General features: G+C 42.8%; 1 protein-coding gene and 1 non-coding gene across 3 annotated transcripts in view; both read right to left on the bottom strand.

The window, feature by feature from the left end:
* LOC123352984 (CGRP receptor component) overlaps positions 1-11242 on the bottom strand; it is a 39458-nt gene extending 28216 nt beyond the window's left edge. The window contains exons 1-2 of one of the 2 annotated variants that reach the window (XM_044993614.1): positions 10988-11242; positions 5874-5910 (exon numbers count right to left, since the gene is read on the bottom strand). In XM_044993614.1, the coding sequence (XP_044849549.1) occupies positions 5874-5910; positions 10988-11151 (201 nt within the window). In that variant the 5' untranslated portion in view covers positions 11152-11242. The remainder of the gene's footprint in view (positions 1-5873; positions 5911-10987) is intronic. The other variant, XM_044993613.1, reaches the window with a different exon arrangement.
* TRNAG-GCC lies at positions 11227-11297 on the bottom strand. Its single transcript has one exon. It is a non-coding gene; the product is annotated as a tRNA-Gly (tRNA).
* Positions 11298-15875: the final 4578 nt, after the last annotated feature.

Here is a 15875-nt window from a genome sequence, read left to right as displayed (position 1 = left end):
TTTTTTAAAATAAATTATGTTTCAGTTTCTAAAATAAAGTATTGACAAACCTACTATACTGTTGCTATATCTTCTTGCATGACAGTCAGAACTGTAGTAAAATGTAAAGACAACTTCTGTCATTCTTTTCGGCCTCAATGCAGCAAAGCTCTTAGGCTTCAGCGGTTCACACGCTTAAGTGCTCCCAGCCAGACTGTGGGAGGCATGCAGTACAGAAATGTTTTAAATAATCTATTTAAAATTCCTTTTATACTCTGTGAAAGTCCACTGATAGTTCTGGGTTCACAGAGACCCCCCTCCCCCAAAATCCATCCTTATGGGTCATCGCTGATACCAAGAGTCTCTTCTGATGCATATACTGTCCTGGAATCATGCATTCTGGTGCGTCATTAATGAGCTCAGAAGAGGGAGCAGATTTTAAGTTTAAAAAAGAATTCTCTAAACATTTAGTTAAAAAACAGTATTTCTCTAAGTATTTATACTGTACTCATCGTATTTGAGCCCAGAGTAGCAAATGGTACTATTTTTAAGGTTGCAATAAACCAAAAATAAATACTGCTTACGTGCCCCATTTCTGAATTGTCTGCTGTAGTTTTTAAACTTACTTTAACAGCAATGCTGCTTGCTGCCTTAAATACTGGATCCACAACCAAAGATCCATATTAAACTACAATTGCATTGCCTGGGAACAACTTGGCTATTTGTGCACTTACTGTGAGTGCCTTCACCTCATGCCTCACAATATGTCCAAAGCCGATAACAAAATCTAAGTCAGGAGTCCCCAATGAAATGCCACCGACAAGCTGCGTCATCCAGAAGCATCACCGCCAATTTTCGGCGGTATTTTGGCGGCGACAGCTCTGGATGACGCTACTTGTCAGTGGCATTTTGGCGGCGATGCCTATTGAAGTTGCCGCTTCTTGGCGGAATTTCGGCGGATGCTCGTCCACCGCCACGATCCTCCGTGGCTTGTCGTCTGGCACTTGCCAGACAAAAACGGTTGGGAACCACTGATCTAAGTAATGGACATCCTTCTATTTCCGCTTCCTTAGTTTTTAACATGCCCCACTCAAGTTCCACTTATAAATCCCTTGGCCTTGTAAAAATGACTGGTTCATAAAACTACAATGAAATATGATGAGCAATGTTTCCAGTTACTAATGCTAACTCTGCCATTACAGCAAATGTTACTATAACAGATCTTCAAACAAAGTGGAACTTTATATACTAAATACAGTATAAATAAATATAACCAAACTGGGACTTGGAAGAGGACACTGATTCCACAAACCTACATACAAATAAATATCGGGTTAAATGAGGGAAAGTGAATTAGAACTGCCTTTACACTTTGCTTATTCTAAGCAATGCAATACTCTTTTGTAATATTTTCTCGTATAGAAGGAGATAGGGAAGAAAGCATATTGTAAGATTCCCCCTGCCTTCATCTTTGTCAGCACAGTTCCTTCAACACTAGTTGGCATTTTCTAACTGTGGCCAAGAGAAACATGACTAGCCCTAATCTTATGTGAGATATCAATTGCTATAATTTTGCACATCTATAGCACCTGCCACCCGAGGATCTCAATGCACTGTGAACACATTAACTGTATACCACAGTACATACCAATACACTACTGAGACAGGCAAGTGTTGTTTGCAGATGATGAAAATGAGGCACGAACAGGGGAAGCTTTCAAAGAATCAGGGATAGAACCCAGATCTCTTGACTCACAGTCCTGTGCTTTATTCAGACATTTTTAGTGAGAAATATGAGCTTGGCACTGACTGAGTTAGACACCCTCATCAAGCTGTAATACAGAGAAATAGCAGCCCAAGGGAACTAGGATATTAGTTTTAGAGGAATCTGTACACTGAAGAGTGCTGAAAAATGTGCTTAAAATGCCTACAGCTGCAGACACTGCAAATCCCTTCCTGAAAAGAATGAAAAAGCTATATGTGCTGAGACAACTATGCTGAGAAAGGGAAATGGTGGATGAGCAGTCTCATCGGTAATTCCATTTTCCACTTCCTTTCACTTTCTCACTCAGCACATATGATATGGGTATACATGGCAATAGTGGGGTGGCATTGAGACTAAGATGATGTTGGCACAGACTGAGGAACAGAAAGTGGTTTTAATAAGTGCAGATATTTAGTGCGTATAATTAAGGGTCCGAACTTGCAAAATGATCAGCACCTCACTGCACTGGGCTCTTGCTCTGGGGTGCCAGAAGATTTACACAATGCAAGAATTCTTCTTGTACATGAAAGGCAGGATCCATACCCAATTTTACCATAACATCCTTACCATGTTAGCTAAGAAAACACCTTTTTTTTCCTAGTGAAGAGAAGGCCTTACTGAGCCCTTTTTTACACTCTTCAGATTGAAAATGCCTTTTTGGTGATGGTAAGATGGAAAAGTGACATTAGTATGAGGTGCAAATTCAACCAGGTAACTTGAGGATTTCAGTTGGAAGAAATCTTAATGTTTAAGAAATAGAAAATAGCCCATGGTTTTATGTCAGAGTGTGGTATTAAAAGTCTATTTAAAAAAATCTACCATTTCAGAATGGAAAGCAAGAAGCATGGAAGAGATTATTGCTCGCAGAATCAGACCTTTCCAATACTTCTTTGTATTCCTTTTCAACATGCAAAATCTTAATGAAGACAAGGCAGTTGTAGTTCTCATGTGCGTTAGCAGGTCAAGGTAAACCCTAGGCTCCCCTTTAGAGTTTACCTGCCCCCACTAACACATTTCCAAACAACAAACTATTTGCCATTACTAAGATTTTATCATGTTAAGAAAACACATTTTTTCTGTAGTGTGGACTTACTCCAAGATTTTTAAAACTAAGCTGTAAGAGACTTACAAAGAGCTTTTTTTTTTTAAAGCACTTATTTTAATTTCAGTAGGTACTTAAGAGAGTTCTGAACTGCAGGATGGTTCAAGTTAAGCATGAAATAGTGACCCTGCTATCAGCAGCCATTTCAGAAAACATGTGGATTTTTTTTTTTTTGCAAAGATTTCCTCCAGTTCTAATTCTGTTTTTCTCTGCAACCTGAAAATGGATTCAGCAGTTGATCACAGAAATGTAGGACTGGAAGGGACCTTGAAAGGTCATCTAATCCAGCCCCATGCTGAGGCAGGAACAAGTATACCTAAGACCGTTCCTGACAGATATCTGTCCAACCTGTTTTTAAAAACCTTCAATGACAGGGATTCAAAATGACCCTTGGAAGTCTGTTTCGGTACTTAGCTATCCTTGTAGTTGAAAGGTTGTTCCTAATATCAAACCTCAATGTCTCTTGCTTTAGAGTAAACCCAATAATTCTTGTCCTATCTTCAGTGGACATGAAGAACAATTGATCCTCCTCCTCTTTATAGCAACTACATTTGAAAACAGTTAGTAGGTTTCCCCTCAGCCTTCTCTTTTCAAGATGAAATATGCCAACTTTTTTTTTAAACCTTTCCTGTTAGGTCAGGTTTTCTAAACCTTTTGTCATTTTTGTTCCTCTCCTCTCCAATTTGTAAACATCTTTCCTAAAGTGTGCACCCAGAACTGGACACAGTATTTCAGATGAAGCCTCACCAGGGCTGAGTAATGTGAGACAATTAACTCCCATGTTTTACATACAGGACTCCTATTAACACACCACAGAATAATACTAGCTTTTCCCACCATAAAGCCCAGATCCTTTTTAGCAGTACTACTGCCTAGACAGTTATTCTATTTTGTTGTTCTGCATCTGAGTTTTCCCTCCCAAGTGTAGTACTTTGCACTTCCTTTCTTTACTTTCATCTTGCTGAATTAAGACCAATTCTCCAATTTGTCAAGATCCTTTTGAATTTCAATCCTGTCCTTCGAAGTGCTTGCAATCCCTCCCAGCTAGGTATCATCCGTAAATTTTATAAGCATACACTCCATTCCATTATTCAAGTCATTAATGAAATATTGAATAGAACTGGACTCAGGACTGACCCCATTTGACCCCACTACATACGTCCTCTCAGACTGACAGTAAACCATTATTAAATACTCTCTGAGTACAGTCTTTCAACCAATTATGCACCAACCATATAGTAATTTCATCTCAACCACATTTCCCCAGTTTGCTTACAAGAATGTCATGTGGGACTGTGTCAAAAGCATTACTAAAATCAAGATATCTTATGTTACAGCTTCCTCCCATCTACTAGGTCACTAACTCAGTCAAAGAAAGAAATCAAATCATACCAGACCAACACTGGCTATTATTTATTGCCTTTTTATCCTGTAGGTGCTTACAAACTGATTGTTTAATAATTTGTTCCAGTATCTTTCCATGTATTGATATTATGGTGATTGCTTTAGAATTGCTTGGGTCCCCTTTGTTCCTCTTTCTAAAGATAGGTACTGTGTTTGCTCTTCTCCAGACATCTGTGGCCTCATCTGTCTGCCAGAGTTCTCAAAGATAATCACTAACAGTTCTGAGATTGCTTCAGCTAGCTTAAGTACCCTAGGGTGAATTTCATCAGGCCCTGCTGACTTGAATAATCTAACTTATCTAGGCTTTGGCTACACTTGCATTTCAAAGCGCTGCCGCGGCAGTGCTGCCGCGGCAGCGCTTTGAAGCGCTTAAGTGTAATCAAAGCGCCAGCGCTGGGAGAAAACTTTCCCAGCGCTGTCCGTACTCCACTTCCCTGTGGGGAATAACGGACAGCGCTGGGAGCACAGCTCCCAGCGCTGGGGCTTTGACTACACTGGCGCTTTGTAGCGCCGCAATTTGCAGCGCTGCAGAGGGTGTGTTTTCACACCCTGCTGCAGCGCTGCAAATTTGTAAGTGTAGCCAAGCCCCTAGACATTCTTTAACCTGTTCTTTCACAGTTCAGGCTTATGCACCTTTCCCCTTGTTGTTAATATTAATTGTGTGAAGTATCTAGTCACTATTAACCTCATTAGCAAAGAATGAAGTAAAATAGGCATTAAACACCTCAGCTTTCTTGATGTCATGCATTCTTAACTCTCTTTCCCCACTAAGTAGTGGACCTACACTTTCCTTCATCTTTCTCTCACTCCTAACTCACTTATAGAACTGCTTCTTATTGCCTTTTCTGTCCTTTTCTAGGTATAACCCAATTTGTCCCTTAGCCTTTGTGATTCTGTCTTTACATGCTCACGCTATTCTTCTGTACTCATCCTTAGTAATTTGTCCATGTTTCCACTTTCTGTAGAATTAATTTTTTATTTTCATGTATCATAAATCATTTCTGTGTTAAGACTGGTTTAAAAATGTCCATTTAGGCATTACTTTCCACAGGTACAAAGCTGACAACTTTAAAAGATTTTGGGCCTGATGAGAGAACAGTATAACTGCAAAGAAACCAGGGCAGTTGCCCAGATGTAAAACTGGTGTAAAAGAGAATCAGGTTATGAATACTGCATACAAACAAAGTAAGGGTATTCAGCAAATTGGTAACATAAAAATGTGAGAGAAGAGAAAAGATAATTAAAATGATTGATGTTCTGAAAGATTATTTTCTCATGGATTTGAAGATACACATACAACACTAATATTTGGGTGTTGGGGTTTTTTTGTGGTTTTTTTTGTTTGTTTGTTTTTCAAACCCTGCTCACATTCACCAGGCAAATACTGTAGTACAATAACAGCATTTCTAGGTTCCCTTTAAAGCCAGGAATAGACCCCATTTTACCAAACCTATAAAAACAAAAAATTCAGATGTGAAAAATCAAAAGTCATACACAAATCTCCCCGATTTCCTGGTTACAACTCCCTGAAGACATTATTTGTATTTGGATCAGGACATGCTCTCATTGATATCAAAAGAAGTATAAATTGTCAGTTTAAAATCATGGTACAAATAAACTTACCTCAAAGTTACTCAGCAATGCAGCATTGGCGTCTTTCCTGAAAAACAAAAAATTAAGCATCTCAAACGAAACTGTCAAAAATCTATTCTCTATTCTTTGCTGATCTGTGTTGACACTAAAAAAAGGGAACCTTTTTGTTAATTTCTGAGATTATTTTTTTAATAAAATCTTCAGGATCACAACTCTGTTAAATCCTCTATAATTTCTGGCTATTGCTGCCTTTCAGAGTTACTTATTTTTGCACACTCCAAATGCAGCTATTACACAAACTAACTGTAAGAATATTTGGCTACAACTCAGCCCACAAAGCATCAGGAAGTGTTTAACTTGCACAACAGAATCCTCTTAACTGGGACACTCCACGGAATGGCTTATCGTCCTAATTAAGAACCTGCCCCATTACTCCAGAATTAGATAAAACTCCCTGAAGTTTTGTCTGAGTGAAGAGCGATAGGCAGAACCATTACAGAAGACTACTATAAAAAAGAAAAAAATATACAGTACAGAATACAAATTAAAGAATAAAGTAATATCCATTGCATTTCATCTTTATTTTGTTCTTTTAATGTTTATTTGACAAGTTCTACATTAGCAGACTGAAATTTAGAGCTTCCCACCAACCAAATGCTTCCCTATTAAGTGAAATGTAGAATAATTCTATCCCAATTAACCAAGAATCATTGACATTCACTATCATTAGGCTAAACAGGTTTGCTCTGAGTTAAGCATGCCCTAACTAAGTAGAGGATACTGTAATTTTATTTTTTTTAATAAATAAATAAATGTTATGTAGAAAAACTAGCCAAGAGCACAATACGTTTCTGCTGAGCAAACAGACAGTAGTAACAACAACAGAAAGTTACCATACAAAAACACACAAAAAATGCTTTTCTCTGAGATCTGTGTTGCACCATATAAAAAAGGTAGAATGTATTGTTAAGCAGTCAAATGTTTGAATAGAACTGTCACATTCATCACATTCAAACAAGCTAAATAAATGCCTTCAACAAACTTCCACAGGTTCTATTATTGATTTTAAATGAAAGGGACCTCCGACTCGAGAGAATCTTCAGCAAGTAAGCTCAGACACACACACATCAGTTTTCATTCATGTTTTACGAACCATGTCACTTTTGTTTATTTGGTAAATGCAGTTCTTTGGAATCTTTGCATTCAGTCAATTGCCACCGAAATCCCTATGGATGAGGACATTTTTTGTTATAAATAATAACAATAATGCCATGGAAGAATCACATATAAAATCATCCAATTAAAAAGGTGAGATGATTATGTGCAGTAAACAAAAAGTTTCCAGGATGTGGGTCTGTGGAGAATAAGCTTTTTAAACTACATTTAAATCAAAGGATTGGTTTGTTTTTAAAGCTGTACACCTCTACAGTTCAGAGGCTTTTAGGGCACAAGGGCTTAAACTCTTTTCATGTATCAATGTGTGCCAAACCTAAACCCATCCAGACTTTGGATCTTCTCAACATTTTATATTTTGCCAGGCTAGTAGGAATTTAAACTGAACAATATAATAGAAACATTATTGCTAGTATGCTTATTCAAGCTGAGTTATGTCTTTATAAAAACTGGCACCATTTATAAAGTATAGATTTCAGTCTTCACATCAGTCCCAGCCCTCTTATGGGTAATAAAAAATAACCAACCAAAATATTTAAAGAAAAGAACGTACATAAAATACCAGAATTTATTTTATTTTTTATATCGGTTCAATATGTAGTTTTATATCAGATGTCTAAACATAGCACTCCGCTGACTCAGAGTTGAACAGAAAAGGAAAACTGACTTGATTTTAAAACCAACTCTGTAATGTATTAGAGTCTCTTCGAGAGTTATTAATGGCCTTAATTGCTATCCTAAGTGAAATACTACTGAAAGATTTTTCTTTATATAATACTATTAATTTTACTGTATGGGAGCCTTTATTTTTAAAAAATTATTACTGGCACCTTATGCTTCTAACATTGAAAACTACATTCCATTTCTAAACCAAAACATTTTGTGAATTTTTTTTTTGGGGGGGGGGGAAGAATATAACAAATTTTCACCTTTGAATCTCTAGAGCTTTGTGACAATCTCATCTGAAGATTTTCCTCTTCTAAGGACTCCTTGAGGAACAAGATGGGGGTGTTTGTTCATTAGGCCCCAACAGGGCTGAGAGTTCTATGAGGGGTGGACTGCACAATATTCCCACCATATTCAATGGGCAAAGGTCCACTCCCACGGACTCACTGCAGGATCAGGCTCCTAGGCCCCAAATCCTGCAACCACTTACGTACATACCTAACTTTACTATCATGAGCAGTCACATTGAAATCAATGGGACCATGCTCAGTTGTAGAGATAAGCATGTGCATAAGTGTTTGTTTGCTAGATCAGACCCTCAGTTATGACAGGCCCTATTCATCAAAGGAATGAGTAGGAATTTTTCAGTGGGCTAGATCCTGTCACATGTTGAATAGCCCCTTATGTCCTGATTCTGCTAATTGCTTTGTGCATACACAGAGGTCCTTGCAAGCACAGTAGCTTGCAGGGCAGGGGCATAACTCTAAAAGTTGCTACTCTAAGGCTGACAGAATACGGTCCTCTATTTTTAATAAAAACAACACCCCTCTTCAGTATCCACTTCTGAATTTCAATAAGTAGCTTTAATTATAATAATGGAGAGACAGCGTCTCAGATGGTATAGAACACTGTTAGGTCCACTGATGTCAGCGAAGAAGCTATGCCGACACACATCAGCTGAGGTTCTAGTACCTTAATACCCATATTTATCAGAAATCAGTGCTGTATGTATGTAGATAACAGCACACCTCAACGTTTATAAAACTTGCTTTCTATAAATAATAGTTTAATAATTATCTCTAGAATTCATTTTTAAAATTAAAAATGGATTAAATGAAAGATTAGATTATTTTGTGTCTCAGAGACATTGCCAAAATAGGCAGTTTCACTTTTTGGAAGTGTGTACTACTATCTATTTAAAAATACACAGGTTTCTGTTGTATACCATGCCAGCACCCAGATATACAACAAATTGCCGGAGTTCCTAGCACTATTGCCCTGAACCAGCACTCTTTCTGCTGTAGTAACTTTCTGGTTTGTTTGTTTGTTTTGATTTTTTGTTTGTTTATTTTTCTTTGTTTGTTTGATTGTCTTAACTGCTTTCAAGGTTTGCAGGCTAGGCAAGAATTTGACTTGTCTCTTGTGTTTTGAATTGTAGGTTGCACGCATGTAAATTATGTTTCCACCCTCTCTGTGCTAGTCTGCTCCATTCTTGCAAGCAGGCATAAAGGTCCCCAAGGATCCTCAAAAGAAGGATTTGGATATTACTTTATGGGAAGAACAGTTAAAGAAGATGGGGAGAATGTTATGTCCATGCACGTCTGACCAGAAAGGATGGTTTTATTAGAGGGTTAAAACTATTCCCATGGTGTTTTACTCAATTATATGTTTCAGCAATATTTTTCAAGCAAACATAAATGCAGTTACTGATTGGAAAGCTGTTAAACTGTTCAAGAGCTCTGGCCTGATCTGGAGTACCAATACCTAAATAATTACAGTTTTTAACATATTCCAAGTATTTTGCCTCCCTGCCTCCTCAATGTTCCTCTTAAATGTACAGAGGGAGAAAGTGAGGTGATTATTAGATTTGGGGTGCAACAAAGCACTGCACTATACCCACCATGCAAGGCTACTACCCTTCGTTTATTTCACTGGTCCACATAGTACTTTGCAGCCATGTCCTGCATCAGTGCAGGGTGATACTACATAGCACCGATGAGGTGAGAAGACACAATTATTCTGATGTGGTATCATGATGGGAAGCACTAGATGTCAAGGTTCAGCCTTGAGGCAGAGTACAGACCCCTGTGACTTTGGGACACAACACTGTCAAAGTGCAAACACCACCACCTTCTGCAGCCCTGACCTTGGCCACAGAAGCAGCTGGCAAATGGGTGAGGGGGAACCCTCACTCCCACAGGTTTAAGGGGCAATTTCACCTCACCTGAGCAGCCCTGTGGGGTCAGGATCCCACCTCCTACACAAAATTCTCAACCAGCCCCAACTGAAAGGGAAGCCCCCTGAAAATACCTCAGGCACCATGCTCAGCTCCCCCTTCAGGCAGATCCCAACCAACAGGGGGGGGGAGTCCCCTTATCCTTTAAAGTCCACATCCCACTCCAGTAGCCAGACCCCACCCCAAGAGAGGATTCCCTCCCCCAGCTCCCCTCACATCCAGACCCCCCCCCAATTGGAGCTCCCATTCCCCGGCTCCCCCTCCAGCCAGCCCCCCCCCAGAGGGGATCCCCTCCTCCAGCTCCCCTCGCACCCAGACCCCCCCCAACTGGAGCTCCCATCCCCCGGCTCACCCTCCAGTCAGCCCCCCCAACTGGGGCTCCCCTCCCCCAACTCCCCCTCCAGCCAGGCCCCCCCCAGAGGGGATCCCCTCCCCCAGCTCCCCTCACATCCAGACCCACTAAAGGGGCTCCACTCCCCAGCTCCCCCCGCAGGCAGACCCCCCCCCCAAATCAGGGCTCCTCTACCCCAGCAGGCAGACCCCACGAAGAGTGGATCCCCTCCCCCAGCTCCCCCTCCAGCCAGGCCCCCCTCCCAAGTGGGGCTCCCCCAGCTCCCCCTCCAGCCAGGCACCCCCCGAAAAGGGGCTCCCCTCCCCCTCACATCCAGACCCCCCCAACTGGGGCTCCCCTCCCCCAGCTCCCCCTCCAGCCATACCCCCCCCAAGAGGGGCTCCCCTCCCCCAGCTCCCCCTCCAGCCATACCCCCCTAAGAGGGGCTCCCCTCCCCCAGCTCTCCCTCCAGCCATACCCCCCCCAACAGGGGCTCCCCTCCCCCAGCTCCCCCTCCAGCCAGACCCCCCCCAAGAGTGGATCCCCTCCCCCAGCTCCCCTCCAGCCAGACGGTCCCCGACGGGGGCTCCCCTCCCCCTCCAGCCAGCCCCCCCACCAAGAGGGGCTCCCCGCTCCAGCCAGACCCCCCAGGGCGGGGTCCCCTTTCAGTGGGTGCTCGGGGGGGGGGTCCCTCAGCCGCGCCCGGGAGCGGCCTACACGCGCGCCGAGGCTCCTTACACTTCCATCGCGTCCGCCCGCCGCCTCCTGCCGCTGCGCGCCGAGCCCGCCCCCGCCCCTGGAGCTCTTCTGCCCGCGGAGCCGCGCACTGGGGCCGCCTGGCTCCGAGCGCGCAGCCCTGGGGCCCTGCTCCTGTTGGGGTCCTGGCGGGGACCCGTCCCCATTGCCTCAGAGACCCGCCGAGGTCAAAAATCTTGAGTCAAAATTAATCCGGGGAAGCTGGGACAAAAAGCGAGACTTGCATTGGCCGGGAATCGAACCCGGGCCTCCCGCGTGGCAGGCGAGAATTCTACCACTGAACCACCAATGCAGGTGATAGTCAAGATGCTCACTATCCTCTACTTAATTTTAAAAAGATTGAATGATTCTCTGGCTTTTGTTTTCCATGTACACTGGCCAAAACGTGTCCGATATATAGAAGCCTTTCACAAATGCCCTGAAAATTCACTCACCTATCTTCAAAATAGACTTGTCCCCCCTTTATCCTGACAATACTTTTTGGGGAGGGGGAGGGAAGACTATTTCACTGGCCTGTGCATATATAGAAGCCTTGGAAAAATGTCCTGGACTGTCATTAGCTCTGGTTCCAAAACTCTTGGCTACCCTTTACCAAGATAATAATGAGGGGGAAAACGTATCTCACTTGTCCATCAAATCAAAAAAAATATTGACTGTGTGCAAGCAGAATTTTGCTAGTTCTGCAACAGAAATATAAAACCTCCTCCCATTTCCCACCCACCTAATTCTACGTGTATTTCATCATCCACGTCATGAGCACCCACAATCCCCTTTTCTCCCCTCCCTCCTCTTGCACCCCTTTGTACACATATTGTATTATATTTTGTATGGTCTTCTTTAATCCCAGAGAAAACTAGATCCACTCTGCTGAGTAGATACAGTTGAAAATCCCATTGGCTAGGGCAGGCAACATTCTGCCTGGGCCACTGGCTGAGAGGCCGGAGTAGATAAATACAAGAAACAGTTTCTTCTGTTATTGATCTGCCATTCAAGAGTCGATGCATAAACAAAGTACACCAATGATTCCTCCAACAACAGGCACCAAGTGCTTGTTTCTGGGGCTGCATAGGGAATTCACAGTCTTGCACGGACTCAAACTTGTAAGTAAGGATAAGATCTAGCCCTGGGCATTTTTAGTAAAACTCACGGACAGGTCAGGGGCAATGAACAAAAATTCACGGCCAGGTGACCTGTCCATGACTTCTACTATATAGCCCGGACTAAATCTTTGGTGTTTGGGGGGGGGTTCCGGGTGTGCAGCTGCTGCTCTGGAGGGGGGCCTCTGCTGGTGCGCCTGCTGGAGGTAGGATGACCAGATGTCCTGATTTTATAGGGACAGTTCCAATTTTGGGGTCTTTTTCTTATATAGGCTCCTATTACCCTCCACCCCCATCCCGATTTTTCACACTTGCTGTCTGGTCACCCTAGCTGGAGGGGTCTCGGGGGTGCCCACTGGTGTGCCTTCTGGGGGGGGGGGCTGGCACAGCAGGGAATGGCCCTGCCAGCCTGGGACCACGGCAGCCGCCCCTGCTGGTGGGGGACTGCTTAGGACCGCCGCTGCTGCTGGTGGGGGACAGCCTTGCCAGGTTGGGACTGACGCACTGCTGCTGGCAGGGGGTGGCCCAGGACCGCCACTGTTGTGGGGGCAGTGCAGCTGACCTCGGGGCCACCCAAGCTGCTCCAACGGCCCTGGGGTCAGTCGTACTTGCCAGCTGCAGAAGTCACGGAGGTCCCGGGAAGTCACGGAATCTGTGACGGACTCACAGCCTTCCTCATAAGCCACTGAGAGTAAATTTAGCACCCAACTTGTTCTCCAGCATCAGGACCTGAAAGGAGGCCACTCCACGTGCCCTCTTCGCTTAGGGCCTTGCTCTTAGGTGGGATGCTGCACACTATCAGGCCACCTCTGCCAACCCTTCATGATCTAGACAGGTGACCCAACATGCAGTGTTGTGTCTTAAGAATAGTCAACCTTTTATCAGTGCAAAGGACTGAAATATGAATGGATCTCAGGAGCCTGGATCAACAGACTAGATATCAAGTTAGCATTGCTATTCTTTTCCAGTGTGGCATGCAGGGTAGTTGTAGCCGAGCTGGTCCCGGGATATAGAGACAACTTACCCACTTTGTCATTCTTTTTCAGGCCCAGATTCCGTAATCCTGGAGTAATAATACCAAACAGGCAGAGCGATCCCCTGTAACGTCTCTGTTGGTTGCAGCAAGTCTCCAGATTTCTGCCTGCAATCCTACGTGCGCATCTGCTCCCAGTTTGATGACGAGGAAGAAGAAAGTTATGTTTCTTTCGGGAATACAGTGCTTCCAGATTGTATTCATTTTTCAAATTTTTTTCAACTGATCTGTTCACCCCTGCCTCCACCTTCCCTATAATACTATCAGATTTGGGATTCAACATCCTCCACATATTAATTTTTCCACATGGCATCTCTTTTTATCTCTCTCTGGAATTCCATTTTATTCCTAATCATCTGCATTTTCAGTTTCCTTCCAAGGCTTTGCTGATGGACCCTTTAGGGACTACACCCTACCCCAGCTTCTTTTTGTTTCAGTTGCTGAATCTAGGAGCTCATGCATTACCCAAATTACCACTATGGGTCTTGCAAACAACTTTTCAGGAGAGGCGACAAAAGCAGTGATTAGCTCAGTGTTTCTAAATGCTGCACTTTAGATTGAACTAGGGGCGTGAGATACACAGAACAGAACATCCATAGAGAACACAGATGTGGGGTTTTTTAAATGTGCTCAGCGTGTCAACATTCTAAGCATAGGGTTTTGATTGTTACTGCTAAGCCTCAGTGAGAGGGGGGCCTTGATATTAACCTATTGAAAGCAGGGGGCCTTGTAACTGCTATTGAAAGCAGATCTGCAGTGTTTGTAGTCTTTGTTATGAAAGATGTTTAGAGTAGTCAGCATTTTGCTAATCACCCTATAGTGTCTTTCTGGCATTTAAAAAAAAATTGTTTCATTAATTTTGAACAAAAATGTCAACTCTGCTCCACACCGCTCGAGCTGACAGTGCATTTGACTAGCAGTTTCAGTCCATATCTTCACCTCTGCTCTGCATCCTGAGTTAACGAGCTTCTACAATTAGGCCTATTATTATTGTAGGATATTTCTGGAAACCACTCAAAACACTGAAAGGAGTTGAACACCACCAGAAAAACACTCCTCAACCAAAAAACTATAGTTAAGAAATAGTAAGTTTGTGACCTTCATTTACAAAAGCAAGCGCAGTTAAGGTTCAACTGTCTAGTACAGGGGTAGGCAACCTATGGCACGTGTAAGCTGATTTTCAGTGGCACTCATACTGCCCGGGTCCTGGTCACTGATCGGGGGGCTGTGCATTTTAATTTAATTTTAAATTAAGCTTCTTAAACATTTTAAAAACCTTATTTACTTTACATACAACAATAGTTTAGTTATATATTATAGACTTAGAGAAAGAGACCTTCTAAAAACGTTAAAATGTATGACTGGCACGCGAAACCTTAAATCAGAGTGAATAAATTAAGACTCGGCACACCACTTCTGAAAGGTTGCCCTTCCCGGTCTAGTACCTAGGGGCAATGAAATGCAGTAAAATAAAATTAAACATGTCCATGCTGCTGAATGTGCTAAATGCCCTTTCAAAGCTGCCCGAGTACCTGGTACATCAGTTTGGAAAAGGGTGTAGCAGGAAACATCAGTAAAGAGCTCCCCTCTCTGTCTCCAATGTGGGACACAGCGCTATGCTCTGGCACTGCCGTTCCATCAGAGCAAAAGAAGTACCTTGCATTTAACTAAGTACCTTGTATTTAATTTGTTTTAAATGCTTCTGTGTCACTCGAGCAAGTAAAATTTTGAAAGAATCAAACAGAAAGCGAAAGAAAATAAAAAATCAGAATGAAAAAAAGAACTGAGATCTGAGTGTCTGATCAGTCCTATTTCACCACTGCCCCCCTGCAGTGCTGTACCCCCTAGCTCAAAATCACTCCACAGAAGTCCTTGCTCATCGCCTGTCCCAATCCCTGCAACTTCTGTTTTGACCTCCAGTTTCATTTCTGTTTTCTGCCATTTCCTTGTTACTCATCACTATGAAAAGGACTGATTTTTGAGCTGTTCCATCCAGAAAAAGTAGGACAGAGGATTAATCACATCCTAGAGACAGTCAGGTATATGAATGTAATAAAACAAAAAAAACTATCACTCTTACAGGCAACTGGGCACCAGTGATGGATGCCATGCAAATGCTTGTGAAGATGAGATAAATAAGAAAAATATTGTTTGATAACATCCATCAAAGGCACTTTACTTGCAAAACTAGATCACCTGGGTTTTGTGCTGAGGCATGTAAGAGAAAAACAAACAAGCAAACATAAAATAAATTCAGTTAGAATGCAGACAGGGATATTACTCAAGTGATTTACAATTTGGCCTCAGTCCTGACCCAACTGAAGTCAATGGAGTTTTGGTATTGACTTAAGTGGGAGCAGGTCCAGTCACTTGATAACAGTACCTGGTTGCCATATATGGGGGGTGATCACCAGTCCACCTTTCACTTTGCGAAAGCCCTTTCCCACATCATATTCCTGCAGGGAGACACTATCCTTGCAAGGGTTGTATCCATTCTACATAGCCGGTGTTGGGGCGGTGCAACACGTGTGGTCATACAAAGGTGCCTTCTTTACATGCCTCATCTTGTCATAAGAAAACTGTGTACTGGCTGTTTTGCCAACACAACAGCAGCCTCCCACCCCCAGGCCCAACATAAGGAAAACACCTCCCCAAAGAGCAGGAGGAGAGGAGAGGGGGGAATTGGAAAAGAGGCATAAATAGTGGGATTGAAACAAGAGGGGATGAATGGAAGAAGAGG

Source organism: Mauremys mutica, chromosome 19, assembly GCF_020497125.1.
Source record: "Mauremys mutica isolate MM-2020 ecotype Southern chromosome 19, ASM2049712v1, whole genome shotgun sequence".
NCBI lineage: Eukaryota > Metazoa > Chordata > Testudines > Geoemydidae > Mauremys > Mauremys mutica.
The sequence above is the reverse complement of the archived record's forward strand: the minus strand, read 5'-3'. Positions and strand labels throughout refer to the sequence as shown.